This window comes from Hyperolius riggenbachi, chromosome 3, assembly GCF_040937935.1.
Source record: "Hyperolius riggenbachi isolate aHypRig1 chromosome 3, aHypRig1.pri, whole genome shotgun sequence".
NCBI lineage: Eukaryota > Metazoa > Chordata > Amphibia > Anura > Hyperoliidae > Hyperolius > Hyperolius riggenbachi.
This window is the reverse complement of record NC_090648.1, coordinates 38,747,989-38,769,962: the sequence shown is the minus strand read 5'-3', so window position 1 is coordinate 38,769,962 and position 21,974 is coordinate 38,747,989. Positions and strand designations below refer to the sequence as shown.

The 21,974-nt window shown below is 42.3% G+C and overlaps 1 protein-coding gene across 2 annotated transcripts in view; it reads right to left on the bottom strand.

The window, feature by feature from the left end:
- Positions 1–588: 588 nt before the first annotated feature.
- The window catches only part of LOC137560927 (uncharacterized), a 115,637-nt gene continuing 94,251 nt past the window's right edge, over positions 589–21,974 (bottom strand). The window contains exons 5-9 of one of the 2 annotated variants that reach the window (XM_068272107.1): positions 19,859–19,972; positions 19,632–19,653; positions 17,243–17,301; positions 16,198–16,235; positions 589–1,475 (exon numbers count right to left, since the gene is read on the bottom strand). In XM_068272107.1, the coding sequence (XP_068128208.1) occupies positions 1,356–1,475; positions 16,198–16,235; positions 17,243–17,301; positions 19,632–19,653; positions 19,859–19,972 (353 nt within the window). In that variant the 3' untranslated portion in view covers positions 589–1,355. The remainder of the gene's footprint in view (positions 1,476–16,197; positions 16,236–17,242; positions 17,302–19,631; positions 19,654–19,858; positions 19,973–21,974) is intronic. The other variant, XM_068272108.1, reaches the window with a different exon arrangement.

Sequence of the window (21,974 nt, the reverse complement as noted above, 5' to 3'; positions counted from 1 at the left end):
GACAATACAATACAGGAGTCAAGTCTGATGAAGACACAAAAGCCAAAAGCTTACTCTTATACTTTTTTAAGTTAGCCAATAAATGGTATCATCCTGATTAAATACTTCTTGCTTTTGCACAGATAACTGAACTTCACAATTCCTTTTTTGTTTAGCTGCCTATATGCCTGGCAATGAGTAACATCTTTCTCCACTTTCTTGTGTTTGTGTGGCAGGAATCCAGCATATGCACATTGGGACTCAAGTCCCACTATTGATGAGTTTGAGGTCTTTCCAATGTTTTGTCTCTTCATAAAGTTAGGAAAGCTGACACATTTCTGCTCACACAAACTCTCATCTTCTCCCCCTCCAAACCACACAAGATATAAACTATAAATTACCTATCTAGAGCCTAGATTCTAAATATGTGATATGCATATCCATGGGGATACTTGTGATGAGCATGGGCTGTACTTCGGCTTGATAAAGTTAAACAAATGTATTATAGAAAATCATAAATTTGAACAAATCTGAATATACCATTTAAATGAATAAAACAGCAAAGAATGCTAGGAAACCATTTATTTACAATAAAGGTATATTGTTAACAAATGTATATGTGTCAAGGGGTACCTAGGGCATATTTGGGATAATGCACAGGCTTTCATAAGGGTACCATACCTAAACAATGTTGAGAACCTCTAGTCTAAAACATTCAGATCATATATACAGATCAAGTACTTCAACTTTTCTGATCTGCGCAAGTGCTCCACATAATAAACACAGAAGCTAGCATGTCCAAATTATCAGCATGGTCTCCAGCCAAGCAGAATTTCAGAGGAAGATCAGCACTTGCAACCGCCTTGTTTTTGTCATCTTGTAAGCTTACTTACTATGTAGGCCAGCGTGTACGTCGTAGGTCTTCATACCTACAAACCATATTTTCACCACTACACCAACCTTATTTTCGTTGTCATCCTAATTAATATATTTAGCTAATTATTATGGTTTAAAAGTCCATCTAGACCCAACCATTCACTTAAAGCTTTTCCCAGATGTAATTTCTTCCCCCTCATATATATGCCCAGTTGCTGCTGTCACTGCTCTTCTTCCACTCACTGCTCCTAGCAGTGTCACCAGATGAGTACTACATAATATACATAAATATGCCAGCCTCTGACTGAAACTCTTTCTCTTTATTGGATAATTGATATTGGAAAAATGAATCGCTGATGCAATGTATTTAATAAAATTGTGGAGAAGATCAGAGAATACAGCATATTCCTTTATATATAAAACTAGTGGTCTCTCAATAAAAAAAGTATTTTTACTTAAACTCAGTTGTTCACAAGGCTCTTAAAAGAAGAGTTACAAAGTCATTTCTTCTTTATGACAGCATAGACGATGGCCTCTGAACCAGCTTCTTGTGGATTTCCCTGGTTTTGGGGTGTAATGGATGTTGAGTGGTTCACAGTGGCATATAACAAGTGTCCGCCCTGTTAAAATAATATATAAGTTAACAGTTTAAATTTTCCACTCCGTTAAAATAAGAAGTAAACAAAATACACTTAGGACTTGATTCACTAACCGGCACTAAGCCAGTTAGTGTGCCTTATCACTTAGTGGGCACAAACTACAGCTCTAACCTTATCTGAGGTTAGTGTGCCTTATCTGAGGTTAGTGTGCCTTATCTGAGGTTAGTTTGCCTTACCTGAGGTTAGTGTGCCTTATCTGAGGTTAGTGTGCCTTATCTGAGTTAGTGTGCCTTATCTGAGGTTAGTGTGCCTTATCTGAGGTTAGTGTGCCTTATCTGAGGTTAGTGTGCCTTATCTGAGGTTAGTGTGCCTTATCTGAGTTAGTGTGCCTTATCTGAGGTTAGTGTGCCTTATCTGAGTTAGTGTGCCTTATCTGAGGTTAGTGTGCCTTATCTGAGGTTAGTGTGCCTTATCTGAGGTTAGTGTGCCTTATCTGCAGTTTGTGATGTAGCTTTGTCCATGTTTTAGTGTGCACAAAGCTATTTAGTGTGCACAAAGCTACTTAAGGCACACTAACCTCAGATAAGGCACACTAACCGACTTAGCACCGGAAAACTCTTTTTTACTGCGGCGCTAACACTTAGTGCCAGTTAGTGAATCAAGCCCTTAGGCCCTTATCCAGTTCACTTTTTCTCCTACGTTTCTAGTCCTAGGAGATAATTTTTCCTCTTCTGTTTAAAATAACTTTTCAACTCTTTGCAATTGAAAAAAGTACCAAAAAGTAGGTGAAAAAGTACTATCAAAATTATTTCCTTGCTTGCTGGTGTCTTAAAGGATATTTTATGATAAGATGTGAAAATATTACCAATATCCCCTAGGAGAAACATAGGAGAAAAAGTGAATTGGATCAGGCCTTTAAAGGAAATGTCAAGCAAAATAACCTCCCCCCGCTCTACTTACTCGGGGCTTCTTCCAGCCCCTTGCAGCTGACATGTCCCATGCCACAGCTCCACTCTCAGCTGCCGGCCCGTGATCCCCGCCGGTGCAGAGGCCGACCTTGAGGTCGTCCTCTACAGCTCACCTGCACAAGCGCCACTGTCAATCAAGTCCACGTTGTCCAGAGTGTACTGTGAAGGCACAGAACTACTGCGGCGTGGGACATGTCGGCAGCAAGGGGCTGGAGGAAGCCCTGGGTAAGTAGAGCGGGGAAGGGGGGGCAGTGTTATTTTGCCTGATATTTCCTTTAATGTCCTATCAATACCTAAGGAGCATGAGGATTTGAGTGAGATAACTGTAAATTAGCAATGAACAGGCAAATTTGGCAAATTTTTGCTCAAAGACTTTTCTGCAATTTATATATTGCATGAAAACCCATTTCCAAAAGTAAAAATTAAATGTGGAAAACATAAACAAACTGCTATAACAATGAAACACTGAAAAAAAAAGTCTGCTGTTGTGCATGTTCAAATGTCCATCTAGCCTAGCCGTTACAAAAAACAGACAACAGGGGCCCTCCCCTATCCGCAAGTTTGTGCCCAGCATAACAATTAAAAAAAACAAAAATTGCATGGTCACTAAAGTAATTGCTAAATAAAATGTGTATTGGCACTTTCAATTTTTAACATTTCATCAATACAGTAGACTAACGGAAAACAATCATTTATAGTTGAAAGTGTGGCAAATAATGAGACAAAATAATGAGTAGACATTTAAAAACAATTTTCTAAAAAGCCTTAAAGAGACTCCGTAACAAAAATTACACCCTGTTTTTTATCATCCTACAAGTTCCAAAAGCTATTCTAATGTGTTCTGGCTTACTGCAGCACTTTGTACTATCACAGTCTCTGTAATAAATCAACTTATCTCTCTCTTGTCAGACTTGTCAGCCTGTGTCTGGAAGGCTGCCAAGTTCTTCAGTGTTGTGGTTCTGTGATGCATCTCCCTCCTCCTGGCCCCTCTATGCACACTGCCTGTGTATAATGATCTCTTGAGATACAAAAGGAATGCTGTATACAGCCTGCTTGTGTATGGATGTATTTTCTATGTGTGGACATACTGTACATCAACCTACTTCCTGTTTTGGTGGCCATTTTGTTTGTTTATAAACAAACTTTTTAAAACTGTTTTTAACCACTTTTAATGCGGCGAGGAGCGGCGAAATTGTGACAGAGGGTAATAGGAGATGTCCCCTAACGCACTGGTATGTTTACTTTTGTGCGATTTTAACAATACAGATTCTCTTTAAGGCCTTTTAAAAAACAAAAGAAAAAAAAACATTTTTTTTAAAATAACCCCACTATTAAACCTGACATACATAGCAAATCAGGTAAAAACATCATTACAATGAACCAAAACCCTCTTAACCTCTTGAGGACCGCGGTCTTAAACCCCCCTATAGACCAGGCCATTTTTTACAAAATAAGCCACTGTAGCTTTAAGGAGCCCTGCAGGGCCACACAACGCAACACACAAGTGATTCCTCCCCCCTTTTCTGCCCACCAACAGAGCTTTCTGTTGCTTGGGTCTGATCACTCCCAGGTTGTTTATTTTTTGGGGGGGCAAAGATTTATTTTTTAAAAAATATACATATTATTTTTTTTAAAACCCTCCCTGCCTTCCTGCGCCAGCCAATCACTGTGACCGGCTGTCATAGGCATCACCCTATGACAGCGGATCACCCCTGAGCGTGCCAGAGGGACAGCCGTGTCACACGGCTGTCCCCAGTACAGCATTGCCTTAGATCGCAGTGCTGTACAGTGCTATTAGATGGAGGTTTTACCATCTAACAGTCTGATGCTGGAGCTCTGTCATTCAAGTGGGGATGCGCTCGCATTGGCATGCACGATCCCCTGCAATCACCGCCCCTAGCCATTCACGCCAATCGGCGTGGAGGGGTCCTGAGGCTGCCCCACTGCTCACGTCAATTGGCGTGGAGCAGTCGCAAAGCGGTTAAGTACGACACTGCACCATTTTTTCCATCTAAATTTATTTTATTTTTATTTTTTTTGCAAAAACTATAAGGATTTTTTCCCCCCACGTTCCAGGGCTTACCATTGGTATGGGGGCTTTGAACTCAACTACAAAATTTGCTCCATAGACTTCAATGAAAATTCAAAAAATTGCAACCAAATTTTCAAACAATGATTGAAACTGGTTTGGGCAATTTAGCTCATCCTTAACATTGATAACTAGTGAACCGGTCTAGCTAAAAATTAGTTTCAAATGGATATTTCCTTGGTGTGTACTAAAAAATGTTTTCCCCACTGATAAGAGGATTCTCTAAATTTGAACTAAAGCAGACAGCCACTTGCTAACAATTTCTTGAATACAAAATCAAAAAGTTAATTTACCTTGATTTGCATCAAATGTTTCTATGGAAATTTCAGACCTTGCCAGTGCAAATGCACTGCTTAAATGTACCATAGTAAGCCCTTCCTTCTAAAACAGTCAACATTCCAACAAGCTCACTTATTTTAATGATAAATGTGTATTAAATAGCCTATTGATATTGTTCCAGTGTTTCAGAAGCACTCAAAAATGTCCTTTCTCAAGAAACACAATTCACTAAATAATAAAGGCAATTTTGGCCAGGACACTTGCCTTTTGCATAATGTGCATGTTCCAAGTGTCCAACGTTCGGTGGACAATGTTCCTTAACCACTACTTCACCACTAAGAGGTTTTTCCCCTTATTGCCTAGAGCAATTGTCCCCTTTCAGCGCTCCTCGAATTCATTTGCCAATAACTTTATCACTTTTTTATCACACCTAATTGTTCTATAATAATTTGTGTATTTGTGAGTTATCTTTTAATTGCTGTTCTTTTGTTTTTTGTTTTTGTTTTTTTACAAGTTTTTTTTTTCTCTGCATACATTTGAATGCAAACGTTGCATAACCCTGCATCAAACCAGAATTATTTGCATTCCATTAACTTTCCCCACTTACTCCCCTCCTCTATCCCTATAGCACAAAATATTCTGCTTAGATGTATCTAAACTAGTATCTCAAAGGATTCTTAACAATCATTAACCCTTTCCCTGCCAAGCACGTACTAGGTATGTTTTGGCAGGGAAGAAGTGTTGGGCGAACAGTGTTCGCCACTGTTCGGGTTCTGCAGAACATCACCCTGTTCGGGTGATGTTCGAGTTCGGCCGAACACCTGATGGTGTTCGGCCAAACTGTTCGGCCATATGGCCGAACTAAGAGCGCATGGCCGAACGTTACCCGAACATTCGGCTAGCGCTGTGATTGGCCGAACGGGTCACGTGTAGTGTTGGGCGAACATCTAGATGTTCGGGTTCGGGCCGAACATGGCCGCGATGTTCGGGTGTTCGAGCCGAACTCCGAACATAATGGAAGTCAATGGGGACCCGAACTTTCGTGCTTTGTAAAGCCTCCTTATATGCTACATACCCCAAATTTACAGGGTATGTGCACCTTGGGAGTGGGTACAAGAGGAAAACAATTTTAGCAAAAAGAGCTTATAGTTTTTGAGAAAATCGATTTTAAAGTTTCAAAGGGAAAACTGTCTTTTAAATGCGGGAAATGTCTGTTTTCTTTGCACAGGTAACATGCTTTTTGTCGGCATGCAGTCATAAATGTAATACATATAAGAGGTTCCAGGAAAAGGGACCGGTAACGCTAACCCAGCAGCAGCACACGTGATGGAACAGGAGGAGGGTGGCGCAGGAGGAGAAGGCCACGCTTTGAGACACAACAACCCAGGCCTTGCATGAGGACAAGAAGCGTGCGGATAGCAATTTGCATTTTGTCGCCATGCAGTCATAAATGTAATACAGATGAGAGGTTCAATAAACAGGAACCGGAAACGCTAACCCATCACACATGTTCATTGTTCATGTTACTTGGTTGGGGTCCGGGAGTGTTGCGTAGTCGTTTCCAATCCAGGATTGATTCATTTTAATTTGAGTCAGACGGTCTGCATTTTCTGTGGAGAGGCGGATACGCCGCCGATCTGTGACGATGCCTCCAGCAGCACTGAAACAGCGTTCCGACATAACGCTGGCTGCCGGGCAAGCCAGCACCTCTATTGCGTACATTGCCAGTTTGTGCCAGGTGTCTAGCTTTGATACCCAATAGTTGAAGGGTGCAGATGGATTGTTCAACACAGCTATGCCATCTGACATGTAGTCCTTGACCATCTTCTCCAGGCGATCGGTGTTGGAGGTGGATCTGCACGCTTGCTGTTCTGTGTGCTGCTGCATGGGTGTCAGAAAATTTTCCCACTCCAAGGACACTGCTGATGCCATTCCCTTTTGGGCACTAGCTGCGGCTTGTGTTGTTTGCTGCCCTCCTGGTCGTCCTGGGTTTGCGGAAGTCAGTCTGTCGGCGTACAACTGGCTAGAGGAGGGGGAGGATGTCAATCTCCTCTCTAAAGTCTCCACAAGGGCCTGCTGGTATTCTTCCATTTTGACCTGTCTGGCTCTTTCTTCAAGCAGTTTTGGAACATTGTGTTTGTACCGTGGATCCAGAAGGGTATAAACCCAGTAATTGGTGTTGTCCAGAATGCGCACAATGCGTGGGTCGCGTTCAATGCAGTCCTAGGCCGAAGAGCTCATAGCCTAGGGTCACAAAAACCTGTTTATTTGGGCAATCTCAATGGTGGCGAGTCTGACGTACATAAATCGCAGCAATGGCCGTTAGCAACGTCTGAATCTCACGAAATGTCTCATGCAGGTAGAAGAAATATTGTTAGACTTGGGCTCCAAAGATGGGTTCCCTACATCTCTGCAAACCAGAGTTACAGGGCTCCAAATTTGGTAAAATCCCCCATAGGCTTTCATTGGGCCTCCTATTTACAGTTCCAAAATCTCACATCTTTTCAAAGGGCAATTGCTCAGCAGTGGCAAATTTTCTAGCATTGTAGGGACCCTTAGGGGGAACATGACTGGTGAGTTTCGGGCCCCTAGGCCGAAGAGGTCATAGCCTAGGGTCACAAAAACCTGTTTATTTGGGCTATTTCAATGGTAGTGATGGTGACGTACATAAATCTCAGCCATGGCCGTTAGCAACGTCTGAATTTCACAAAATGTCTCATGCAGGTAGAAGACATATTGTTAGACTTGGATTCCAAAGATGGGGTCCCTACATCTCTGCAAACCAGAGTTACAGGGGTCCAAAATTGGTAAAATCCCCCATAGGCTTTCATTGCCTCCCTATTTCACTTTCCAAAATCTCACATCTTTTCAAAGGGCAATGGCTCAGCAGTACCAAATTTTCTAGCATTGTAGGGACCCTTAGGGGGAACATGACTGGTGAGTTTCGGGCCCCTAGGCCGAAGAGGTCATAGCCTAGGGTCACAAAAACCTGTTTATTTGGGCTATTTCAATGGTAGTGATGGTGACGTACATAAATCTCAGCCATGGCCGTTAGCAACGTCTGAATTTCACGAAATGTCTCATGCAGGTAGAAGACATATTGTTAGACTTGGATTCCAAAGATGGGGTCCCTACATCTCTGCAAACCAGAGTTACAGGGCTCCAAAATTGGTAAAATCCCCCATAGGCTTTCATTGGGCCTCCTATTTACCGTTCCAAAATCTCACACCATTTCAAAGGGCAATGGCTCAGCAGTGGAAAAACTCACCAGTCATGTTCCCCCTAAGGGTCCCTACAATGCTAGAAAATTTGCCACTGCTGAGCAATTGCCCTTTGAAAAGATGTGAGATTTTGGAACTGTAAATAGGAGGCCCAATGAAAGCCTATGGGGGATTTTACCAATTTTGGAGCCCTGTAACTCTGGTTTGCAGAGATGTAGGGACCCCATCTTTGGAATCCAAGTCTAACAATATGTCTTCTACCTGCATGAGACATTTCGTGAAATTCAGACGTTGCTAACGGCCATGGCTGAGATTTATGTACGTCACCATCACTACCATTGAAATAGCCAAAATAAATAGGTTTTTGTGACCCTAGGCTATGACCTCTTCGGCCTAGGGGCCCGAAACTCACCAGTCATGTTCCCCCTAAGGGTCCCTACAATGCTAGAAAATTTGGTACTGCTGAGCCATTGCCCTTTGAAAAGATGTGAGATTTTGGAAAGTGAAATAGGGAGGCAATGAAATCCTATGGGGGATTTTACCAATTTTGGACCCCTGTAACTCTGGTTTGCAGAGATGTAGGGACCCCATCTTTGGAATCCAAGTCTAACAATATGTCTTCTACCTGCATGAGACATTTCGTGAGATTCAGACGTTGCTAACGGCCATGGCTGAGATTTATGTACGTCACCATCACTACCATTGAAATAGCCAAAATAAACAGGTTTTTGTGACCCTAGGCTATGACCTCTTTGGCCTAGGGGCCGAAACTCACCAGTCATGTTCCCCCTAAGGGTCCCTACAATGCTAGAAAATTTGGTACTGCTGAGCCATTGCCCTTTGAAAAGATGTGAGATTTTGGAAAGTGAAATAGGGAGGCAATGAAATCCTATGGGGGATTTTACCAACTTTGGACCCCTGTAACTCTGGTTTGCAGAGATGTAGGGACCCCATCTTTGGAATCCAAGTCTAACAATATGTCTTCTACCTGCATGAGACATTTTGTGAAATTCAGACGTTGCTAACGGCCATGGCTGAGATTTATGTACGTCACCATCACTACCATTGAAATAGCCCAAATAAACAGGTTTTTGTGACCCTAGGCTATGACCTCTTCGGCCTAGGGGCCCGAAACTCACCAGTCATGTTCCCCCTAAGGGTCCCTACAATGCTAGAAAATTTGCCACTGCTGAGTAATTGCCCTTTGAAAAGATGTGAGATTTTGGAACTGTAAATAGGAGGCCCAATGAAAGCCTATGGGGGATTTTACCAAATGTGTAGCCCTGTAACTCTGGTTTGCAGAGATGGAGGGAACCCATCTTTGGAGCCCAAGTCTAACAATATGTCTTCTACCTGCATGAGACATTTCGTGACATTCAGACGTTGCTAACGGCCATTGCTGCGATTTATGTATATCAGACTCGCCACCATTGAAATTGCCCAAATAAACAGGTTTTGTGACCCTAGGCTATGACCTCTTCGGCCTAGGACTGCATTGAACGCGACCCACGCATTGTGCGCATTCTGGACCCACGGTACAAACACAATGTTCCAAAACTGCTTGAAGAAAGAGCCAGACAGGTCAAAATGGAAGAATACCAGCAGGCCCTTGTGGAGACTTTAGAGAGGAGATTGACATCCTCCCCCTCCTCTAGCCAGTTGTACGCCGACAGACTGACTTCCGCAAACCCAGGACGACCAGGAGGGCAGCAAACAACACAAGCCGCAGCTAGTGCCCAAAAGGGAATGGTATCGGCAGTGTCCTTGGAGTGGGAAAATTTTCTGACACCCATGCAGCAGCACACAGAACAGCAAGCGTGCAGATCCACCTCCAACACCGATCGCCTGGAGAAGATGGTCAAGGACTACATGTCAGATGGCATAGCTGTGTTGAACAATCCATCTGCACCCTTCAACTATTGGGTATCGAAGCTAGACACCTGGCACAAACTGGCAATGTACGCAATAGAGGTGCTGGCTTGCCCGGCAGCCAGCGTTATGTCGGAACGCTGTTTCAGTGCTGCCGGAGGCATCGTCACAGATCGGCGGCGTATCCGCCTCTCCACAGAAAATGCAGACCGTCTGACTCAAATTAAAATGAATCAATCCTGGATTGGAAACGACTACGCAACACTCCCGGACCCCAACCAAGTAACATGAACAATGAACATCTGTGATGGGTTAGCGTTTCCGGTCCCTGTTTATTGAACCTCTCATCTGTATTACATTTATGACTGCATGGCGACAAAATGCAAATTGCTATCCGCACGCTTCTTGTCCTCATGCAAGGCCTGGGTTGTTGTGTCTCAAAGCGTGGCCTTCTCCTCCTGCGCCACCCTCCTCCTGTTCCATCACGTGTGCTGCTGCTGGGTTAGCGTTACCGGTCCCTTTTCCTGGAACCTCTTATATGTATTACATTTATGACTGCATGCCGACAAAAAGCATGTTACCTGTGCAAAGAAACATGACATTTTCCACATTTAAAAGACAGTTTTTCCTTTGAAACTTTACAATCAATTTTCTCAAAAACTATAAGCTCTTTTTCAAATATTTTTTTTCCTCTTGTACCCACTCCCAAGGTGCACATACCCTGTAAATTTGGGGTATGTAGCATGTAAGGAGGCTTTACAAAGCACAAAAGTTCGGGTCCCCATTGACTTCCATTATGTTCGGAGTTCGGGTCGAACACCCGAACATCGCGGCCATGTTCGGCCTGTTCGGCCCGAACCCGAACATCTAGGTGTTCGCCCAACACTACAGGGAAGTGCTTAAACTGCCAATAACATATTAGTCAATTTGTCCCCTGGGAAGCAGCAGGATGGGGGCTGACATCATTTCTTCCTCCACATGCCCTCCCCCTCCCCCCCTCCTATGCCTCCCTGTATGGCTGGATTAGCAGTGCGGTGTATAATTACTCACCGATTGCTCGCTCCATGCCTGTGTCCCTTACAGGAAGCCATCTGCACTTTCACCTCTCTACTTCCTGTATGACGTATGATTACATATACGTCATATAGAGGTTGGGAGAGGAGAGAGGAGTCTGCTGCCGGAGGGGACACAATATGGAGCCAGCAATCAGGTGGGTTAATTACACACTGAATGCTGCACTCTAGCCATGCAGGGGGGCTACTGGTGGGGTTCCCATGTGGAAGGAGGGAGGATGATGTCAACCCCATCCCCACAGTGGCACCCATACCTGCTACCTATACTGGGGGCTCCTATGCCTACTACCTATACTGGGACAACTATACCTGCTACCTATACTGGGGGCACTTATACCTACTACCTATATTGTGGCAGCTATACCTGCTAACTATACTGGGTCACCTATACCTGCTACCTATACTCGGGCACCTATTCCTGGCTACCTATACTAGTTGCACCTATATCTGGCTACCTGTACTGGAGGCACCTATACCTGGCTACCTAGACTGATTGCACTTATACCTGGCTACCTATATTAGGGTACCTGTACCTGGCTATCTATACTGGCTGTACCTATACCTGGCTACCTGTACTGGGGCATCTATTCCTGGCTACACTTATATCTGGCTACCTTAACTGGAGGCACCTATTTCACGTTACCTATACTGGCTGCACCTATATCTGGCTACCTGTAGTGGCGCACCTATTCCAGGACAGGAAACGTGGGATACCAATACAAATCTGGCATCGTTGGATTCAGCAGAATCAGGACTTTTACAAACAGTAACATTTTTGTCAGTACAGTAACTGTAAACCTTTGAAAAGAAACACAAAAGAAAATTATTTTATTTTTTATTTCACTTTTTTCTAATATATTTTGCTCAAAAAAACTGTTAAATCTCCAGAAAGAGTACAAAATTTTGTTTCAGTGTTCAAGCCCAATTCATTATGGAAAAAACAAATATATAATAATAATAGGCTAAGTGCCTCAACCTTCAAGCAAGAAGAAGAAGTATCGCCCCACCCCCAGGGCCAGTCCAAGCAAGAAGAAGAAGCATTGCCCTGCCCCCAGGGCCGGTCCAAGCAAGAAGAAGCTAAACACTGCATTCCAGCAGCTCTGGAGGTGTATTTAGCTTCTAAAGGCAACAATGGTTAATTTGCATATATTCAGCAGTGATGCACTGGGAGACATCTCAAGCTCACTCCATCCTGAATTATCGCAAATTCTTTCTGTTCTAAGAAAGCAAACTTTTGTTTTCCATAGTGTTTTAGTAAGGGGGCTTTTAAGACCATTGTAGCCCCTCACACACTCCAATGAGTTCTGGGTCACCATGAGCTTGCTGGTTAGTCTGTACCTCTCGGTGTTACAAGCCCTACTTCATAGAGCCAAGTTAATCCATGTCATGCACTGATTAGATTCAAACAATCCAAAACAGTCTGTATGCATATTGGATTATTATGGCTCAGTGCAAATTAACAAACTGACACATCATTGCAGTCCAGCGTGTTTGGAGGTGTGTTTAGCTTCTAAAGGCAACAATGGTTAATTTACATATATTCAGCAGTGATGTACTGGGAGACATCTCAAGCTCTCTCCAAGTTGAATTATTGCAAATCTATCTTCTATCTCTATATATATATATATATATATATAATAGAGTAAGTGCCTCAACCTTCAAGCAAGAAAAAGAAGTAGCGCACCGCCCCCAGGGCCGGCCCAAGCAAGAAGAAGAAGTAGTGTCATATCAAACCAAGGGCAAAGAGGGATAATTTGCATATTTAGTAGCAGTGTGTTGTGGGTAACCACAAATGTTCACTTATAGCTGATTTTCTTCTGTTTTAAGAAAGAAAATTACACCAAGCTTTGTTTTTTTTAGTAGGAGGGCTTTTTGGTCTCTTTTATTCTCCTATACATTCTGAGTGGTTTGGGTCACCCTGAGCTGCTTGGTTACTCTGTTGTACTGGTCCAAGCCCTATCTCATACAGCTGTATCAATCTCTGCCATGTGCTGATGAGGACCAAACGGCTGAAACAGGCTTTTACATGTTGGTTGATATAACTGTGTAAAAATTAAAGCTATAGGCTTGCTTGGCTTACCAAGGGTGAAAAGGAATACTTTGCATATTTAGTAGCAGTGCATTGTGGGTAATCACAAATGTTTACTTATAGCTGAATTTTTGCATATTTTCTTCTGTTTTAAGAAGGCAAATTACACCAAGCTTTGATTTTTTTAGTAGAAGATCTTTGTGGTCCTTTTTATTCACCTATACATTCCGAGTGGTCTGGTTCTGGATGCTTGCTTGGCTTACCAAGGGTGAAAAGGAATTATTTGCATATTTAGTAGCAGTGCATTGTGGCCGTAACCACAAATGTTCACTTATAGCTGAATTATTGAAGATTTCCTTCTGTTTTAGGAAGGCAAATTACACCAAGCTTTGCTTTTTTTTAGTAGGAGGTCTTTTTGGTCCCTTTTATCCCCCTATACATTCAGAGTGGTTTGGGTCACCCTGAGCTGCTTGATTACTCTGTTGTACTGGTCCAAGCCCTATCTCATACAGCCGTATTAATCCTTGCCATGTACAGATGAAGACCAAAAGTCTGAAACAGGCTGTCTACATGTGGGTTTGATATGATTGTGTAAAATTTAAAGCGATATGTTTGCTTGGCTTATCAAGGGGGAAAAGGGGGAATTTGCATATTTAGTAGCAGTGCTTTGTGGGTAACCACAAATATTCACTTATAGCTGAATTATTGCAGATTTCCTTCTGTTTTAAAAAGCAAAATTACACCAATACAGTGTGCGGCATTGCAGGAAGTGACGACAGTGGAACGCACAATGGGACACGGAAGAGGTGAGTCATCCCCGCCCGCTGCCTCTTACTAATAGTGGCAGCTGCTACTGTGCTTAAGCAGGAGGGGGACCGCACATGGGGGACCCAGGTGAAGGGGGGGGGGGGGTGTTTCCTGCTGAGCTTAAGCTGGAGGGGGAATCCAACCCCCCTCCCCGCCGCTGTCCCCAATACCCCCTTCCTGTCCTCTACCTTCTTATGCGGCGTATGCTACGCCGCGGGTCGGCTAGTATATAATATTTCCCATTTCATGTAGGTTTTCTTGTCAAAAATCTTAAGTAAACATAATGAGTGCAAAATGTCTAAAAACTGCTTGGAAGTAGATGTAGTAGTAGTAGTAGCATTTAGGACAAATCGGCTGGCAGGGAAATCTATATATATATAATAGGCTAAGTGCCTCAACCTTCAAGCAAGAAGAAGAAGTATCGCCCTGCCCCCAGGGCCGGACCAAGCAAGAAGAAGCTAAACACTGCATTCCAGCAGCTCTGGAGGTGTGTTTAGCTTCTAAAGGCAACAATGGTTAATTTGCATATATTCAGCAGTGATGCACTGGGAGACATCTCAAGCTCACTCCAACCTGAATTATCACAATTTTTTTCTGTTTTAAGAAAGCAAACTTTTGTTTTTCTTAGCATTTTAGTAAGGGGGCTTTTAGGACCATTGTAGTCCCTTACACACGCCAATGAGTTCTGGGTCACCATGAGCTTGCTGGTTAGTCTGTAACTCTCTGTGTTACAAGCCCTACTTCATAGAGCCAAATTAATCCATGCACGGTTGAGGATCAAACAATCCGAAACAGTTTGTATGCATGTTGGATTTTTCTGGCTCTGTACAAATTAACAAGCTGACACATCATTGCATTCCAGTGGTTCTGGAGGTGTGCTTAGCTTCTAAGGGTGATAATGGTTAATTTGCATATATTCAGCAGTGATGCACTGGGAGACATCTCAAGCTCCCTCCAACCTGAATTATCGCAAATTCTTTCTATTCAAAGAAAGTAAAGTTTTGTTTTCCATAGTGTTTTAGTGAGGGTGCTTTTAAGACCATTGTAGCCCCTCACACACTCCAATGAGTTCTGGTTCACCATGAGCCTGTGGGTTAGTCTGTACCTCTCGGTGTTACAAGCCCTACTCCATAGAGCCAAATTAATCCATGCCATGCACTGATGAGGATCAAACAATCTGAAACAGTCTGTATGCATATTGCTGACACATCATTGCATTCCAGCGGTTCTGGAGGTGTGTTTGGCTTCTAAGGGCAACAATGGTTAATTTGCATATATTCCCCAGTGATGCACTGGGAGACATCTCAAGCTCACTCCAACCTGACTTATTGCAAATCTATATTCTATATATATATATATCCACTGTATATAAATAATAGGCTAAGTGCCTCAACCTTCAAGCAAGGAGAAGAAGTATTGCCCTGCCCCCAGGGCCAGGCCAAGCAAGAAGAAGAAGTAGCGCCATGCCCCCAGGGGCGGTCCTACACTTACCGTTGAGCTGGAGGGGGTAGCGGGCAGGAAGGGGGTATTGGGCACAGCTCCCTCACCTGGGTCCCCCATCTGCGCTCCTCCTCTAGCTTAAGTTCTATGGAAAACAAAAGTTTGGTTTCTTGGAACAGAAAGAATTTGCGATAATTCAGGTTGGAGTGAGCTTGAGATGTCTCCCAGTGCATCACTGCTGAATATATGCAAATTAACCATTGTTGCCCTTAGAAGCTAAACTGCATTCCAGCGGTTCTGGAGGTGTGTTTAGCTTCTAAGGGCAACAATGGTTAATTTGCATATATTCAGCAGTGATGCACTGTGAGACATCTCAAGCTCATTCCAACCTGACTTATTGCAAATTCTTTCTGTTCTAAGAAAGCAAACTTTTGTTTTCCATAGCGTTTTAGTAAGGGGGCTTTTAGGACCATTGTAGCCTCTCACACACTCCAATGAGTTCTGGTTCACCATGAGCTTGCTGGTTAGTCTGTCTGTAGCTTAAGTTCAGCAGCAGCAGCCGCTATTAGTAAGAGGCAGCGGGCGGGCATGACTTACCTCTTCCGCAGTCCAGCGTGCGCTCCACTGTCGTCACTTCTTGCAATGCTGTCCACTTACAATACTGTGGGTGACATTGCAGGAAGTCACGACAGTGGAACGCAGAAGAGGTGAGTCATCCCCGCCCACTGCCTCTAATAGTGGCATCTGCTGCTAAACTTAAGCTAGAGGGGGGGTCCGACCCTTATGCGGCGTATGTTACACTGCGGGTCTGCTAGTGGTTAATAAAAACCAAGCAAGTAGAATTAGGACACATGAACCTCCATAGTTCTCTGACAGGTATACCTTATTTCTATATTTATTTTTAATAAAAGCCCCAAAAAATGTATGTAGCAGCAAACAAATAAATAATAAAAAAAATAATGAGTTACCTGTTGGGTTTGTCTAAGTGTCTCCAGGTTTTCATATGCTGGAATACAAATATTTTGTTAGTCCGTAATCTAATTTTATTCAAGGAGCCTATTTAGATGAAAGGCATTTCAGCATTTTGTGGAAATAAATATCAGCAATTTGCTTTTTACTTTGTTTATAATATGATATAACATGAATACATAATACAAATAAAAACTCTCTCTCTCTCTCTCTCTCTCTCTCTCTCTCTCTCTCTCTCTCTCTCTCTCTCTCTCTCTCTCTCTCTCTCTCTCTCTCTCTCTCTCTCTCTCTCTCTCTCTCTCTCTCTCTCTCTCTCTCTCTCTCTCTCTCTCTCTCTCTCTCTCTCTCTCTCTCTCTCTCTCTCTCTCTCTCTCTCTCTCTCTCTCTCTCTCTCTCTCTCTCTCTCTCTCTCTCTCTCTCTCTCTCTCTCTCTCTCTCTCTCTCTCTCTCTCTCTCTCTCTCTCTCTCTCTCTCTCTCTCTCTCTCTCTCTCTCTCTCCATATATATATACACAGTGGGATGCGAAAGTTTGGGCAACCTTGTTAATCGACATGATTTTCCTGTATAAATCGTTGGTTGTTACGATAAAAAATGTCAGTTAAATATATAATATAGGAGACTCACACAGTGATATTTGAGAAGTGGAATAAAATTTATTGCCCAGTGGTGTTGAGCCAGGGATTTTATCTGATTGCCATCTGGATTCGGGAAGGATTTTTTTCCCTTTTGGGGCTAATTGGACCATGCCTTGTAAGGGTTTTTCGCCTTCCTCTGGATCAACAGGGATATGTGAGTGAGCAGGCTGGTGTTCTACTTTATTTCCTGGTTGAACTCGATGGACATATGTATTTTTCCACCCAAATAGCTATGTAACTATTTAACTGTGTAACCCAGCCATGTAATTCAAAAAAATGGATACTATGCAATACACATGCCTGTGCACATTGAAACTTGTAATATAGTATACACAGTATGTATTCAAATTGTTTCTCTCACTACAGCATTAAAAGGAAAGAAAAACTAAGTAGTGAAAAGTCACTGTACCTTTATCTGTATTCTGTGCTTCTGCTGCTACTGCTGGAATGGGCTCAATACCTATTTCTCTGAAGAACACAATGCACATTATTAAAGGCATGCTGTGTGTATGTGTAGATAAAGAAAGAGAACAAAAGATAGAGGGCCATATGCAATTTACCTTTTCTCCTGAGTTTTCTCCTAGGAGATAATTTTTCATCTTCAATTTAAAATAACTTTTCAGCATTTTGCTATGGAAAAAGTACCAAAAAGAAGGTGAAAAAGTACTGCCCAAATTATTTTGAGTATTTGTACACTTGCTGGTGGTTTAAAACACATTTTATTGACATGTTATAAAAATATCACTTTGGAGAAAACTCAGGTAAAAAAGTGAATTGCATATGGCCCATAGTGAGAAAAAGAGAAGGACAGGGGCAGAGAGAGAAACAGGCCCATATGCAATTCCTTTTTTCTCCTGAGTGATATCCTAGGTGATCCTAGGCGATATTTTCAAACTTGTCATTAAAATGTTTTTTAAACCACAAGTAAGCAAGAGCATACTCAAAATAATATTGATAGTACTTTTTTGACAACTTTTTGGTGCTTTTTTAATTGAAAAGTACTAGAAAGTTATTTTAAATAGAACTAGAAAAATTATCTCCTAGGAGAAAACTCAGGAAAAAAAGTTAATTGCATATGGGCCAGAGAAAGAGAGAGAGAGGGAGAGAGAGAGAGAGAGAGAGAGAGAGAGAGAGAGAGAGAGAGAAAGCGTCAAGGGCCCATATGCAATTCAATTTTTTTCCTGAGTTTTCTCCTAGGAAATATTTTCACACATTGGGCCTGATTCACAAAGCGGTGCAAACTTTTTTGCGGACTTTTGCGCGCGCAATTTGCCGCGATGCGTGCGATCGCGGACTTTTGCGCGTGCAATTTGCCGCGATTCGCGCGGTTGCGGACTTTTGCGCGCGCAATTTGCTGCAAATTGCGCGCGCGAAAGGCCGCGATCGCAATTTGCGGCAAATTGCGCGCGCGAAAGTCCGCGATCGCACGCATCGCGGCAAATTGCGCGCGCAAAAGTCCGCAAAAAAGTTTGCACCGCTTTGTGAATCAGGCCCATTGTCATGAAATGAAACCACCAGCAAGCAAGAAAATACTCAAAATCATTCTGATAGTACTTTTCACCAACTTGTGGGTATTGTTTCAATTGTAAAATGTTGAAAAGTTATATTATATAAGGGAAGAGAAACATTATCTCCTAGGAGATAACTCAGGAGAAAAAGTAAATTGCACATGGGCCAAAGGCCCATATACAATTCACTTTTTCTCCTTAGTTTTCTCCAAGTTAATATTTTTACACCTTGTCAATAAAAAGCTTTGTAAGCCACCAGCAAGCAATACAATACACTGAATCATTTTGAAAGTACATTTCCATCTACTTTTGGGGTTGTTTTCATTGCAAAGTGCTAAAAAGTTATTTTAAACAGAAGATTAAAAATTATCTTCTAAGAGAAAACTTGGGTGAAAAAAGTAAATTGCATATGGGCCAAAGGCCCATATGCAATTCATTTTTTCACCTGAGTTTTCTCCTAGGAGATATTTTTTCATCTTCAATTTAGAATAACTTTTTTGCATTTTGCAATTTAAAAAAAGTACCAAAAAGTGGGTGGAAAAGTACTATCAAAACTATTTTAATATTTTCTCGTTTGCTGGTGGTTTAAAAGCATTTTATTGACAAGTTTAAAAATATCACTTAGGAGAATACTCAGGAGAAAAAGTGAATTACATATTGGCTAGAGACCCATTTTTTCTCCTGTGTTACCTCCGAGGAGATAATTTTCATATTTTCTTTAAAATAACTTTTAAGTATTTTTTTCAATTTAAAAAGTGCCTGAAACTTGGGAGGCACTTCCCAGCGCTGGCCACGCTTGTGGGGGGGGGGGGGGGGGGGGGCGACTGAAAGCAAATGCATATTTGCATGAGCAATGTCTCGTGATAAGCCAATTAGGCCGAATTTGCAAAGCCAGATTTTTCAGGTTCTACTTGGTGTTTGATGCACACATTAAATCCTTTGTGATGTTTAACGAAATTTTTTGTGGCACTCTTTTTTCTGCTTTTTTTCGCTGTATTAACGATAATTGCATTAAAGTCTATGGCGGCGTCCTTTTCATTCACCCTCAGTCAGCGCCCTTTTTTCCTGCTGCCACTTAAGTATAGCAATATTAACAAAAAGCTTTCTTGGAAGGAGACTAAGAGGGAATAACAAACATGGGCATGTTTGAAAAAGTACTTTTCAAAAGTCACAAAATAAATTGGAGTTGAGGGAAACTGATTTTGATACATTTTTTTAATATATCACATGGATGCAAATGAGATATAGAGAGAGGCATTTTGATATATACAGATAAACAGACAGACATACCCAGATGTTTTCCCCTTGTGAGCTGCATGTGGAAAAAAAATGTTGTTAGATGGATAGTTTGCAAATTATATATGTCAGACTTAATAGTGAAACTATGTCAAAAATGTTTTTAACACTTTGAAATTTATTTTTTTAGAAAATTGTTTTTATAATTTTTGCAAGAAAAAAAATGTGTTAATCCATGTGCAATGGTGGATTGCACAGGATCCAAAGTATAACATTCCTACCTCTTCTTTTTCTTTGGTAAACCAGTAAGATAATTAATAGGAAGAGGACAACAAGGCCAACAACCAAGGCAATTGTTAATATTGATGATGAATGTTCTGTCTGCTCATCTTTTCCTAAAATATAGAACAAATAGATTGCAAGTAAAGAAATCAATGAAGGGCATGTGACATCTGGTTTGTAACAGCAGATAAGTACCTCGATGGGGGGAAAAAACAAGGGGCACATAACTCCAAAAAATTAAGTATAGTATCAATGTTTCAATGTGGGAGATAATGTATTGGTGTTGTACTCACAAATGAGGGTTGCAAGCAGAGCAGGGACAAGGTTCTCCAGCACCCGAGGCTGAGACACCAAAGTGCGCCCTAGGAACCCCAACCCCCCAACACTTTAATCTCTAGTTATCTGGCTTGCAGTCACGCCATGTATCCCCTTTTCTTATTTCTCTCTGCTTCAAACACAATAGAGGGATGATAGCTGAGTGAGTTATGCGCCCCCTCCTGCACTGCGCCCTGAGGCTGGAGCCTCTCTCGCCTCTGCCTCAGTCTGGCCCTAGTTGCAAGTAGCAACCACCATTAAGGTGTGTTGAGAATTGTCTATCTCCCACTACGGTAGATTGTTTTCCTCTAGATCTACAGTGATCATGCTTTAGACTGCAGCAAGAAAACTGGACAAAATGATGGAGGCTCCAAAATAATTACAACCTAGAAAGGAGTGTGTTTGCACTTATCTCCTGGAACTGCCAGTGTTGATAGAAGATACTTATTTTTTGGCACATATATCATCATGTTTAGTGGGTAAAGCCCAAATTGTCAGGTTATAGTGCCTACGTGGGGAATCAGCATCACATAATATGAGTATAAGGTAACATACTTTCCTTTATAAAGAATGCCAGTTTTCTGACTGTTATGCTGAGCTGTTGGTTTTTGTTGTTTTTCAGTCACACGCCTGCAACAAGCATGCAGCTTGTAGAGTCAGACCAGCATCAAAGCATCTGCATGTTCAGCACAGGAGTCAGGCAACAAACATTGGTTATTAAAGGATGAAGATGGCAGCCTCCATATTCCTTTCACTTCAAATTCAATTTAAAAGATGACAAACAAATAAATTAACCTGCTGGGCGGTATGGACGAGCTCAGCTCGTCCATTACCGCCGGAGGCTGCCGCTCAGGCCCTGCGGGGCCGATTCTAATGAAATAAAAAGGAGCACACGCAGCCCGCACTTTGCCAGCCGCGTGTGCTACCTGATCGCCGCCACAGCGCGGCGATCTGCCACGTGCAGCGGCGAAAGAGGGTCCCCCCAGCCGCCCGAGCCCAGCGCAGCCGGACCAAACAGTTCTGGCCAGCGCTAAGGGCTGGATCGGAGGCGGCTGAAGTCAGGATGTCGGCTGACGTCCATGACGTCACTCCGCTCGTCGCCATGGCGACGAGGAAAGCATAACAAGAAGGGCTGCTCATCGCAGCCTTTCTTGTTACTTCTGATCGCCGGAGGCGATCAGTAGTACGCATTCGGAGCGCCCTCTAGTGGGCTTTCATGCAGCCAACTTTTAGTTGGCTGCATGCAATAGTTTTTTTTTTATTAAAAAAAAACGTCTGGTCGCCAGCCTGGTGATCTTAATAGAATGCCAGGCAGGTTAACAAAGTAATTAAGTGTATTTATAGTAAATTAGTAAAGTGATATAGTTATTAAATGGTCCACAAACAGATAATGTGTTTATGTCTGTGAGACCTCTCTCTGGCTTAATACCTTAAAAAAGGAGCTGTCAGCCATACTATCAAAAACAAACAAACAAACAAACATATAAGTAGATAAATACTTGCTCTACTTACATAACAGATGTATTGTGCTGTCCACATTTTGATTTTACTGTTTTTTTTCTATAGTAAAACAAGACAAAATCCTTCTTAGGATTTTTTCCATTTTGACTCTATCTTGAAGCCAATTCTGAGTGACATCATTTCCTCTCTGAAGACTCTTGTACACTGCCAATCGCAAATCTGATTTGTGATTCCGATTTGCGATTTCAATTTTCCCCAGATGCTATCAGCACAAGAATAAAAATGCAGAAAAACACAGCATACAGTATCAATTAAAAATCGCAAATTGTAATTGCATGT